Source organism: Medicago truncatula, chromosome 8 (assembly GCF_003473485.1).
Source record: "Medicago truncatula cultivar Jemalong A17 chromosome 8, MtrunA17r5.0-ANR, whole genome shotgun sequence".
Taxonomy (NCBI): domain Eukaryota; kingdom Viridiplantae; phylum Streptophyta; class Magnoliopsida; order Fabales; family Fabaceae; genus Medicago; species Medicago truncatula.
The window spans coordinates 11,177,853-11,191,567 of NC_053049.1; the positions used below are offsets into that span (position 1 = coordinate 11,177,853).

Genomic DNA, 13,715 nt, shown 5'->3' on the forward strand with positions numbered 1-13,715 from the left:
AAATAAAAATCAAATATAAAAAAATTGCCAAACCATGTTTACATTTTGCAAACTCAATTTTGATTCAAACTATCCAAACAACACAAACTCATGAAAATCACTTATTTATAAGTGTATCCAAACATAAATCAATCTATGATCAACTTTCTTTTAACTAAAATCAATTCTCTCGAAATAAATTCTAACAAAATCAATTCTCATCACCGTAAAAAAAACACACGCTTAACCGTGAAACCAAACAAGCACTATTGATGTTGGTAATGCTGAAATTTGCTTTTGATTAAGTCATAAATAAATTTATTCAGTATTATTATCTTTGATTAAGTTATTCAAATTTCCAATTATGTCTACAACATTTTATCACTCAAATACAATTTCCAATTAGTAAACAAATTTTCAACATCTACAAGGAATACAAGTTCTCACTGCATCATAATGCAAGCAAGCACTTCATTGAATCACTAGTATGAGATGGGGACACTACAGTCTTAAAAAAAATAATGGAGGTGAAACAAAGACAAGCCCACGTCAAAAACCACATTGAAAATCCATGATACAAATGAAGTAGAGAAGCGTTATTTGGATATAAAAAAGGGTTAAATATGTTTTTGGTCTTTATAAATATACAAACTTTTTGTTTTGATCCTTTTAAAATTTTCCTTCAACTTTTAGTCCCCCAAAATTTTCCATCTTCACTTTTAGTCCCTCATTTAAAGTAAACTCATATGTAGAATTCATATTATAAGAATCTTTCCCAAAAATATTTAATTTTTTTTTTAACAAAACATGAATTTAATATGAATTTTTTATATTTTTGATGGTTAAAAATTCATATTACATTTATGTTTTGTTAAAAAATTCTAATTTTTTTTGAAAAGATTTTTACAATATTCTACACATTTCTGCACAATTTCATTAAAAAATACTAAATATAACTTAAAAATATAGACCAAAAGTAGTGATTGAAAATTTTATAGGGATTAAAAATTGAAGGAAAATTTTAGAAGGACTAAAACGAAAAGTTGGTATATTTATAAGAACCGAAAACATATTTAACCCTATAAAAAATGAGGGGTAATTGAAAAATAAAAATGTATCTACGTGGTATTTAGATACATTGTCCTACAACAATTTTGTTGTCAAAATAACATTTTTCAATAGAATAATTAATAATTGGGAGTTAGAGAGAGAGAGTGTTAAGAAGGGGGACTAATACTATACAAAATTACAAATCATAAGAACCAAAAGAAGAAGTGAGAATTTATAAGATCCAACGCAGAAGTCAAAGATGTGGAAGCTCACTTACCTTAGCATGTGAACGACCATGATTGATGGAAAATGAGATTCGGAGACAAAGATTAAACATCTTGTTCTTGCATTGGGTCCATTATATATTTTCTAAAATAATTCACGATATTATAATACTATAATACTATAATAAAGGAAAATATTCCATTCTCGTGAACTTAGCTCAGTTGGTAGGAATATTGCATATTATATACAGGATCCGGGTTCGAACCCCGGACACTCCACTTTTCCACAATTAAATTGTGTGAGCTCTAGCCACTAGGCTACTTGACAATAAAAAAAGGAAAATATTTCACTTTTAAATCGAAACTTTTATCCAAGAAGTATTTGATTTTGGCAGACTAAGATAAAAGGAAATATTCCAAGGAAGAGGAATGCTAGGGTCACATCCTCTAACACACTCCACTCGCAATTTGCCATGTCATCCAGTTTTTTAACACCATAACTTGCAACCAGTTTTTTAACACCATAACTTGCAACCGGTTTCCACCATCCTTCATTATATTTATTACTTATTATTTATTATTATTTGGATTTAATTAAAAAATAGTAATTAAAGATTTTCATCTTCCTGCGCTTCAACCTCCCATCCAGAACAGACTCTTCAAGTTCAGGATTAAACAATGGAACCTAAAAACATCACCATAGAAAACATGATCCATACAAACAATTTTTTCGCTTTGGATAAAATTCATGTTTCGAACTTCAATTTCCACAATCTTTTTTCATCAAATTTCAATCCCCACAATCTTTCTTCAATTCAAACATCAAAGCCTGAATCTTTCTAATTAAACTTCATAACAGGGTTCCCATTAAACAGGCCAGATTTGGGTACCTTTGTTTATAGGTTCAATACAAACCACAATCTCTCTCCCTCGTATCAGGTTATCGATCCAAAGTAAAAAAATTGTTTGTATGAATCTGATGCTTATAAAAATCATGAACAGAATACCCATGGCAGATCCACCTTTATAAGAATTGTAGAATTTTCCTCTGTAGAGAGCAAGGGAGTCTCGGAGAAGATGAAGTCAGAGTCTAAGTTAAAGAAAAAATAAAATAAAAAGCGTTGTTATTTCTCAACCTGTAGAACAGGTTAATAGGTAAAAGAATAAAAAATGGAGGTGATGTGGCCTCATGTCATTGGAGGGTGTTAAAAGAGTGTGTTTGAGAGTGTGTCCTTAGCATTTTTCTTCCAAGGAAACATGAGTATCAGATTCTTACCCTTTTAAATCAAATGCTTAGAATCTATAATAGTATTGATTTATTGGAAAATATTTCATTCAATGACTTTGGTATCATTAACGTTGGAGATTTAGATGCACGTTATCAATTTGAATGAATATATATCTTTATTTTCATAAAAAAAAAAAAAAAAAAAAAAAAAAAAAAAAAAAAACATTAGCATTTTCTTTCAATTTTATGGATCAATCATCATTAATGGAAACTTTTTGGCCCTACCACATAGGCAAAAGTATAATAGGATACTTGAGGATAAGAGAATAATTTTTTTGGTGGTTGCTCTAAAAGAAACCTTTAATATACGGTGCTTAATATACTATTTGTTTCTTAAAATAAATAAAAAATACTATTAGCTAGTTGTTTTTTTTTTTTTTTTGAAGAATATACTATTAGCTAGTTTTAAAATATTGTTATTGGATAGTTGATGTAGTTTACCATAGTATATTAGTATGAGTATGCATTAGCTTATATAAGCGTTGTTGTACCTCATGATTAAAATCAAAGAAAATGGTAATCAATTTTCTTCCTTTTAGTTTTGACATCTCTCTTTAAATTATGAAGTGTAATTTTTGCTCGAATTTGCCTGTATTAAAACACATCCACTTTACCTCCACAAATTTATTATTTAGCCTAACAACAACAATCAAGCATTATCTCATCATATACCTCATTTCTATCCAATTCATTAATTTGTAGATCTTTTTTAATAACTTCTCTTATTATTTTTCTAGATTTTTTTTGACTCTAGCGTCTTTTTTACTCTCTATTTGATCTACTCTCCTCGCTACAAAATCTACATTTTTCTCTCTACATGTCTAAAACACATAAGACTAGTTTCTACAATCTTTTCAACTATAGATGTTACCTTAACTCTCTTTAATGTTATCGTTTCTAATCTTATTATGTCTAATCTTACCACACATCCATTTTACCTTCACAAATTTATTATTCAGCCCAACAACAACAACCAAGTATTATCTCATTAAGTTGGTAGGCTACATGGATCAAACAACGCCTTAATGCTCTAACATCATATACCTCATTTCTATTGAACTCATTAACATGTAGATCTGTCTTTAATAGCTTCTCTTATAATTTTTCTAGATCTTCTCTGTCTCTAGTGATTTAACTACTCTTCACATGATCTACTTTTCTTACTATAGAATCTACACGTCTTCTCTACATGCCCAAAATACCTAAGACTAGTTTCTATAATCTTTTCAAGTAAAGATGTTACTCCAACTCTCACTAATGTTGTCATTTCTAATCTTATTCTGTCTAATCTTACCACACATCGAACACAATTTCCTCGTATATGCTACATTTATTTTATTTTTGTGTTGGTTCTTGAGAGCCTAATATTTTGACTCATACAACATCGTCAATTTTACAGTTGTTTGATAAGAATTTTCCCTTCAACTTGAGAGGTACTTTCGTATCACAAAAACACATGAGACCCTTCTCCTTTTCAACCACTCAGCTTGAATTTCATGGTTTACATCTCATTCTGTTTCTCCGTTGTATTATGCTATGTATCCATTATATTTAAATTGTCAGACTTGTTGTATGATATGATTTCCATCATTCACCTATAAGTTTGAAATACTTCGTATTTCGCTAAAATCACATTCAATATACTTTGTTTTGCTCTTGATCAGGTGGAAGTCATATGTTCTAAGGCTCTCCTTCAAGTCTCCGACGTCCCATTTAATGCCTCCCTCGACTCTCTATATCATTTTCAAAAAAATATACATCTTGATGCTAGATTTTGGATGTCTTTCATAAGTACATCAAAAACTAAAGTGTAAAGATAAGAGAACGGGGTTGAACATTGGTGCAATCTTTTTATTATAGGAAAGTTGTTGATGTCTTCATCATGTGTCCTCATTTTAGTCGAGACCCCCTCATACATAACCTTAATTACTCGAATATAAGATATCATAACTCCTTTTCAAGGGTTTTCCACAAAATCTCTCTGAAAACTTTATCATACGCCTTATCCAAATCAATGAAAACTAGATGCAAGTATTTTTTTTTTTTTTTTGTATCCATTTGATATCGCTCCATCGTATCTCATATTAAGTAGGTTGCTTCAGTGGCCGACTTCCCAGACATAAAACCAAATTGGTTATCAATAACTTATGTTTCTTTTCTCAGTCTTCATTCAATCACTATTTCTCATAATTTCATGGTATAACTCAAAAGTTTAATCACCTGTAATTTTTAATTTTTTTTTATATATGTCTCTTGTTCTTAAAGTTCATAATTAAAGTGTTTCTTCTCTACTCATCAATCATTTGATTTGACCTCATAATTTCGTTGAAAATATATTTAAGCGAGCTAATGCCTCTACCTCCAACATTTTTCCACACTTTAATAGATATATTGTTTGACCCAATTGTCTTGTCATTGCCTATTATTTTCAACTCTTCTTTTACCTCGTATTTTCGAATTTGCCGATAGTAGTTATAATTTGGATCCTTCTTTCTAACGCTTAGCCTATTAGAGTATAGTAATATCTCATATCCTTCATTAAATAAGTTATGGAATTTTTCATCTATCCTTTGTATCATTTTCCTCAATCAAAACCTTATGTTGTTCATCTTTAATACATTTCACCTAATCCAAGTCTTTTTTGTCTTTCTTGCATGTTCCTAGAAAACACCTCTCTCTCTCTCTCTCTCTCTCTCTCTCTCTCTCTCTCTCTCTCTCTCTCTCTCACACACACAACTTTCATAATAATTTTTTTTAAGAGAATCGGCATTTTTCACACTTGGAGCAAGGCTTAAATCATTTCCTTTTGATTCCAATTTTACTTTGAACACTTCCACTCCACTACTTTGAACACTTCCACTCCACCACTAAGATTCATTACCCCTAGGTCAAACACCTATTGATTCTTTAACATTTCTTTTGCTACTTTTCTAATCATATATGTCTTTTTATATCACATACTTCCTTGTAGCTTCATGAAACCTCCCTCTAGAATATTTTGTTGGAAAATCCTTTTGTGGATTCTTCTGTTTGCCCTCCTCTTAACTCTTACGTCCATAACAAACACTCTATGTTAGATAGTTAAGCTCTCTCCCGATATGACTTTACAGTTCAAACTAAACTTTCAGTCTTATTTCCTATATGACGAAATATATCAAAGAATATCTCACATCACTCTTGTATGTCATGTTGCTCATATTTTTACCTAAAGCACATATTAACTATAGTATGATCAAAAGCCGACGTAAAAATCAAGATGGACTTACCCTCTACTTTAGCTTCACATAGGCCATACCGCCATGCAAACCCTCAAAACTTATCGATACACTCCCTACATGTTCACTTAGATCCCCTCTTAGAAATACTTTTTTTTTTCTAGTGGTATATCATGAATTAAGTCTTCAAAATCCTCCAAAAACTTTACTTTAACGTGATATTTTAATCCCTATGTTGCCTAAGCACTAGTAATATTAAGGGGGTGTGTCTTGTTCGACTACATATTTTAGGGTTATGACTCGATCTCCTATCCTTTTTACATTCAAAATATCCTTCTTCCACTCCTTATCAACAATAATTCCTACATCATTCCTCGGTCTAATTTTTCAAGTGTACCATAACTTAAATCTTGAACTATCTAATTCTTTTGCTTTTCACCCACCCACTTAGTTTCTTGTACGTACATAACACTAGTTCTCCCCTAACCATAGTGACCACTATTTCCACAAATTTTTCTGTAAAATGTCTATATTCCATATTACAAAATGAATTGTACTCTCAAACTAACTTATTACCCACACTTACCCGTTCATGAAAATGTGGGAACTCTTGTTTATTTTCACCGCATCGAGGTGGCAATGAAGTAACTCTTGCTCATTTGACATTGTACTTGAGCTATAAAATGTGTTGCTTTGGACAATGACCTATAGCATTCACACTATTACATATTTGATTCATGTCATAAAGATTCGACTAACTTTTACATTAGTTGTTGAGGTTTAATTCAACCCTCTCTTTTATACGAGCTTGAGACCGGCTATGCATGACAAGACTAATATAGGCAAGAACAAAATGTATTATTTAAGTGTAAATCGTTTTATATTATACTTACATCTCTAAAAAGACTAAAACATACAATTAGTTCAATTCCCTCCAAGGAGAAAAAGTATTATTAATTCAATTAAAGTGAATTATTTGCTTACTAACACGTGGGTCATTGATGTCTTTGTTTGGCCAAGAACATCCAAAACGTGACACACCAATCAAACCTCAAATGTTTGCCACTATCGATTAATCTACATGCTTATTTGTATAATGGTGCATCCTTTTCACCCACTTCAAATTTCATAACCGTGATGGCCTCTTAACCAATTCATGATGACATGCTGGTTGGCCAGGGTTCTCATCACCGACGCACCATATTTGTCGTATTTCTCTTTGTCCTCTATATACTATGCTATTCATGAGTTTATAATTTTTTATAAGCAAGTTTAAATGTTTAAGCTTCTAAAATGTATCATTTTTTTTTTTAAAATACTTACAAATATATTTATATTTACCTTTAAACTCGTATTCATAATCCCTTAACTTCAAAATCTGTCCATTTACCACTATACAAATTTTTTTAAGAAGTCTATAGAGTTATTATTATTTTTTTCTTTCAACTACCACTATAATTTGTTTAATCCTACGTAAATAAAATAATACAGCACCCATCTTTGAGATGGAAAGTAGTTAAATTATTTCCCACAAAAATCCAAAAGAAAGTTGCTATATATTCCACACTCACTGCCTAAAACCGAACCTTCTCTTTCCTTTCCCCTCACTTTCTCATTTCCCACATACACACACTTTCTCTCTCTCTCTCTCTCTCTCTTTCTCTCTCTCTCTCTCTCTCTCTCTCTAAACACCCATATTCCGATGGGTTTTCCGGTAGGCTACGCCGAAGTATTCTTCCCAAACCTATTCCTCCACACTTTAACCCTCCTCGGCCTCCTCCGAAGCTTCGTCTTCCTCCTCTTCCACTTCCTCGGCCTCTCCGATTTCCTCGAAACCAATACTCACCACACCGGAGAAGAAGCTACATCCACGCCGGAACCATGCAAAAACCCCTCCGTATCGGCACTTCTGATTCGGGAATTTTTACCGGCGACAAAATACGGTGAACTCACCGACACAGAAGAAGGTTGTTGCTGTGCTGTTTGTTTGTTTGAATTCTCCGAGGAAGAAGAGATACGATGTTTGAAGAACTGTCGACATATTTTTCATCGAAACTGTGTGGACCGTTGGATTGATCTTGATCAGAAAACATGTCCACTTTGTAGAACAGGTTTTGTTCCTGATGATATGGTTGATGATTATAATCAACGTCTTTGGGTTGCTTCTGGTATTAGTGAGTTTTATAGTTATGCAGATTATACTTCTTCTTTCTAAGTTATTTTTTGTTTTAGGGTAGGGTAGGGTTTGTGGAATTATTATCAAGATGAAATGTATATAACAAAAAGAAATGAAGATATAAAGAAAAAGAAAATTTTGTACGATTGCATTTGTTACTTTTTTTATTCATGTAGTTGTTGGATGTGCATCCTTTACGTTTCTTAAAAGAAAACAAACTATAAAGAATGTGAAATGATATTAGAATAATCATTTTGACAACTTTCTATTTCATATTCATATTATTTTTCTACTTTCTCTCTCTATTATTTTGATTTTTGTGTCACGAATTAAATTTGTTTGTCCAACAAGTTATCACAAGAAATATTTGTTCAAATAACATTGCTCATAAAGAATTCATTCACGATATATTAGTTGGCTTAGGATTAAAATAATGGTTCTTTTAAATGTTTTCATTCATTGTTGAAGGCACCACATATGTTGGAGATTAGATTAGAAACGAAAATAACATATCTATGAGAATCAAAAACATGTTAAAATAGATAGATTTTTGATACTATAAAAAAATCTTTTAATACAACGCCTTTTTTTTAGAGTATAATATAATGCCTTGTTTTTAACAATACAATACAGTCACATTTTCGAAACAAAGATTAAATTGCTTAGCAAAAAATATTTAGAGGATAATTGTTTAAAGTTTAATTAAAAATATTAGAAAAACTGGACCAGAAAAATTGTATTTTTTTTTTAAGTAAGAAAAATTATATATTTATAGTGATAAAAAAACTTGTTAACCATTTTCTTTATGATTGGTTTTTTAGATTTTTTTTTCAAATGTTTGTATAGAGATGATGACCAGGGAGAGGATCTACATAATGATCCAGCACAATACCTCGTGTATTATTGAATGTTGGTGTGTCATAATAATTAATAGATAATTAATTAATTTTTATTATTTTATTTTATGAATGAAGTCACATAAAGGCTTAGGATAAAGGGAAAGTTAGACATTACTTCCGCAAGCCATTTGTGATCAAAACATATGCTTTCAGCACCAATCTATCATTTTCTCTAAAAAAATTCGAGAAACGACTAAAATTGTTTTGCATTGATCTACTATATATATATATATATATATATATATATATATATTTTTTTTTTTTTGAAGGAACTATATATATATATTTGGAATTTGCATTTTAGTTTGGAGCAACATTTTTTTTTGGGTGAGATTACCATGTTATAGATATGAAATTTCGATTGCTGTTTAGTAGTGACTAGTGTCCGTCAGAGAACATGTTGGGTACACAAAATGAGTACTCCCCTTACAATCGAATTTTCTCTATACATAAAAGCTAAAATTAGAACTTCTAACCAGTTACTTAAGAGCTCAAATCTCTTATCACTTGAATTAATCTATTGTAGGTAATTTAATTTATATATTCAGCGATAAATGAAACAAAAAATTATGTATTTTAAAAAATATATAATTTATACATATACTATAAGACCATAATAATGTATGCAAATTGTCTTTTTACACCGAATAATACGCACCCTGATATAAAAAAGCTTTTTTGCATTAGTAAAACATCTATACAAAAGACTTGTGTTGTTTTCAATCCTCTCTTGCTAAATACATAAAAAAAAAAAAAAAAAAAAAAAAATTACTAAATTAAGTGAGATCTCTCAAAGTTTATTATTTTACACATTCAAAGCATTAACGTATCCAACCTTTTTTCTCTCAAATAAATTATGCAACCCTTACAACTTGAAAGATCAAAATAATATTTGTTTTTCTTTCTTTTTTTGGTCAATAAATAATATTTGTTTTTCTAATAAAGAAAGATAGTAAAATTTTGATGATTGACTGCGTATAATTGGATATTCACACGAGCAACCCCAATAAACTGAATTTGGATGATACACTTCTCAATCGTTACTTCTATTTTTAATTAATTTTAACTACGTCATATGTAGTAGAACTCAAATTCGGAACAAATTACTACTCAATTCAGCGTGGAAACTTGTATATGTTCATTATATAATAGTATTTGCGCAGACATGGTTGTTGCTTATCAATATTTTCTTGCTGATTCATATTCATGGGTGAAACTTGGACCGTAGAGATTCATTATGTCTTGATAAACCTCAAAATTAAAAGAGCGTGTGCATATTCATCAATTTGATGTGTTTTTGTAGTGTGATATCGTGATACAATTTGAAAATCGTAATATAAGACAGAATATGAATGTGTTTCTGGAATCATAATTGTGGTGTGATTGTAAAAATCGTAACACGATTTTTAGATAAATGTGTAGTACAATATTATATACGAGAGTTTCATCGTGACACGATTTTGTTGAATTTGAACACTATATAAGCATCATCTGACACATTTGTTGAGAGAGCTTGTGAATCTCATGGAAACTAAAGGATGAGATTTTTAGGGAACTTAAAAACTAAAGGTTGGGGGTCTTTGGGTGAGATTCAAATTGTCCAAATATGAATTTTGGAGAACTAAAAGAGAGGGCTCTTGGAAATTGGTCGATGCCTTTTGGGGAGAGGTTCATTGGGTAGGAAAACACATGAGTGGAGAGTCATTTGTAAACATTTTTGGTAAGTTCATTGAGTCTATTTTTCATGGAAGAGATTGAGAAAATGGTAGAAATTAAGTATGTCCTTGAAGAACTTGTTGAAGCTAATTTCTTATAACCGTTTTGTATCTCTTTGTAAAAAAAAACTCATTGATAGTGAATTGGAGATATTCCTCCTCATAGTAGGTCATTGTTGGACCGAACTAAGGTAAAGAATTCTTTGATGTTGTTTTGTTTTCTCTACTCTCTTTATCTTGTTTATTCATTGGTTCGATTGTGGTTTTTCTTTATACTTGATTGCTAGATTAGATTTAGATATGTTATTGTTGCTTGTGGTTATTTTGATTATCGGTTGTCATTGATACTTGTCCACTCATCAATATTTCATTAGTGTGAGAATTGGAGTTACCGAAAGGAAATCTTCATATCAATAATTAAATTTAAAGTTGCAAATAAATATTGACTTAATTGGTAAGGAGATGACTTATCAATAAGGCCGTGGGATTAATTATCGTTGCTAATGTAAAAACATCATTGATAAATAATTTATAAGTATATTTGTTAACACTCATTTAACCTTGAAATATGTCTTGAGGAGCCACCAAAAATCCAATTCATCTAAAACTTATTCTATTAAAAAAAAAATAGTAAAGACATGTTTATATTTGACAAGTGGATTTCATCAATTTATATTAGATTTACTAATGTGAAAGTTGATCTCACCTCTAACAATATACGAGTCATCTTTATCGTTATTTGCCACTTGTCAATGCTTGTTGAAGCAGGCCACTTATCAACTTGTTATATTTGAAATTAGAAACAATAAAAATAAACTATTATTTGAAGGTCAATCTCTTAATTCTCTCTCTCTCTCTCTTTTTATTTTTTTTTATTTTTTTTATTTTATAAAAATGGTAATATTATTTATGTAATTCCTTAACTTATTTTTCAGAAATGATTTTGTTCTTTAATTGTATTGTATTGTGAGCTCTTAGTCTTTAAATTTATAGTTCTTCACAATTATTTCATATTAATCTTAAATTTGAAATTTAAAATTTAAAATGCAAATAAAAAATATGAAAGAACCAAAATAACATGAGAAAAATATAAAAGATGAAATCGTTGTCTGGAATTAAAAGAACCACAAAAAAAATTTAACTAAAAAATTTAAGATAACGAGAATGTGTTCAAGATAGAAATATCACTTTAAAATTAGAAAACAATGACGAAATAATTAACGTTAACCTTCCTCGAGTGTCATTAGTAAAACTCAAACTCGCAATTAAACAAAATAGTTGGAGATTTCGTCAATCTCATTTTAAAATGCAACGGGTTGGATGTATTAAAAGGAATGAAATCTAAATATATAGTATTATATTTATGGTGTCGGATCCATATATGATCTTTTATGGTCACTCACTCATGCTTAATTAAACAGCAACTTTCTTATATTTTAAACCAAAATAGGATTTATTAAAAGAAAAGAATTCAACTTGTTTCATTTAGGTAGCTTCTAGGACTTAACTTCCGGGCAATCTAACATTTCCAGTTATATTTATGAAAGTTAGGTGGCTGCTAGGATAAAGTACATTCACCATAGAGTAGATTCATATTATAATATAATTTTATGATAATTTTAAGAATATTTAAATGGAGTGTGAAAATAAAATAAAACAAAAATTTATCAATGATTATTTTGATAGGTTATCCATACCTATGACATGAGATTGAATTCCTTACGATCACCTCTGCTTAAAACGGTGAACTACTCTCTCTTTTTAACTTGTAAATAAGTGATGACATGGTCTATCCCTCTTGCACTTTACACGTTGAGATGAATATTTAAATAAAAGTTATGATAGTTGTCTGATTTCAATTAAACAATCTAACTTGTGGACCACCATTTGATACGTTAACAAAATGAAAAAAAAAATGATATTTGTACAACTATTTTGTGACAACTTTCTCTCTCATACTCATATGATATTCTTATTCCCTCTTTTACTTTTTCTCTCTTCATTATTTTTGACCAATAAAAAGATAGAAAAACAAAGTTGTCACCAAAGTTGTCATCAATTTGATGTACAAATATCACTACTCTAACAAAATCACACAGTCATGCAATCATGTTTTGGTGACCGTTTGATTAAGATTGGATGGTCTAAATTTTGAGTTCGGTAATTTTAAAACTAAACATTAAAAATTAAATCTGTTTTTTTCTTTCTTTCTAAATCGTATGATTAAGATCGAACGACTATTAATGTTTTGATTGCGTGAGTATAGACAAAATATGCTGAAAATTATATTTCTTAACTTGTATGAAACGACACATTTTTCAAGTGCAACAAGAAATTTAGGTACAACCAAATACGAAAAATTTCTAAATCTAGAAAAAAGTTTGGTGTTGTTTGTATGATGTTTTTTTTAGGTTGGGGTGAAGGAGGGGAAGGATGGGTGTGGAGACGAAGATTGCTAGCTAGGGAGGAGGAATTAACTGTGGGGAGTATAGGACTTTGCCTGCTTATGTTTTTTTTGCTGAATTTTATTACAGATAGATGGGAGTGGCTACCTAGTGTGGGTGACGGGTATACGGTTCATGGTGTGTATCAAATGCTTACGCGGCAGGAGATGCATAGTTATGACACAATTTCCGCAGACATATGGCATAAAAGTGTTCATTTGAAGGTCTCTATTTGTGTGTGGTGTCTTCTTCGTAATAGGTGGTCTACAAAGGATAACTTGGTTAGGCGTGGCACTATTGCAGACGACTCTCAGCTATGTGTGGTTGGTTGCGGTTTTAATGAATCGGCAGATCATCTTCTTCTCCATTGCCCCATCTTTGGAACTCTTTGGCAACTTGTTAAGGATTGGATTGGTGTTTCTTCCGCGGATCTTTATCATATTAACGACCATTTTACTCAGTTTTCTTATTCTACAGGAGGTTCAAAACGACGACGAACATTTTTGCAGCTAATATGGCTTTGTTGTGTTTTAGTGTTGTGGACAGAGAGGAATAACATGCTTTTTAACAATAAAACTAAATCTATTCCGAAGCTGATGGATAAAGTGAAACTATTGGTGGTTGAAAACTCAAAATGTTAATTTTATTTTGAGCAAATTACACTCCCGTCTCCTAAAAGATACTTGAATTACACTCCCCTCCCCTCTTATGTTAAAATATACACT

The 13,715-nt window shown here is 30.6% G+C and overlaps 1 protein-coding gene across 1 annotated transcript; it reads left to right on the forward strand.

The window, feature by feature from the left end:
• The first annotated feature begins 7,338 nt into the window (after window positions 1–7,338).
• On the forward strand, window positions 7,339–8,076 carry LOC25500856 (brassinosteroid-responsive RING protein 1). The gene has a single exon (XM_013589352.3). It carries the CDS (start codon window positions 7,459–7,461, stop codon window positions 7,969–7,971), a length of 513 nt encoding a protein of 170 aa, XP_013444806.1. The 5' UTR covers window positions 7,339–7,458; the 3' UTR covers window positions 7,972–8,076.
• Window positions 8,077–13,715: the final 5,639 nt, after the last annotated feature.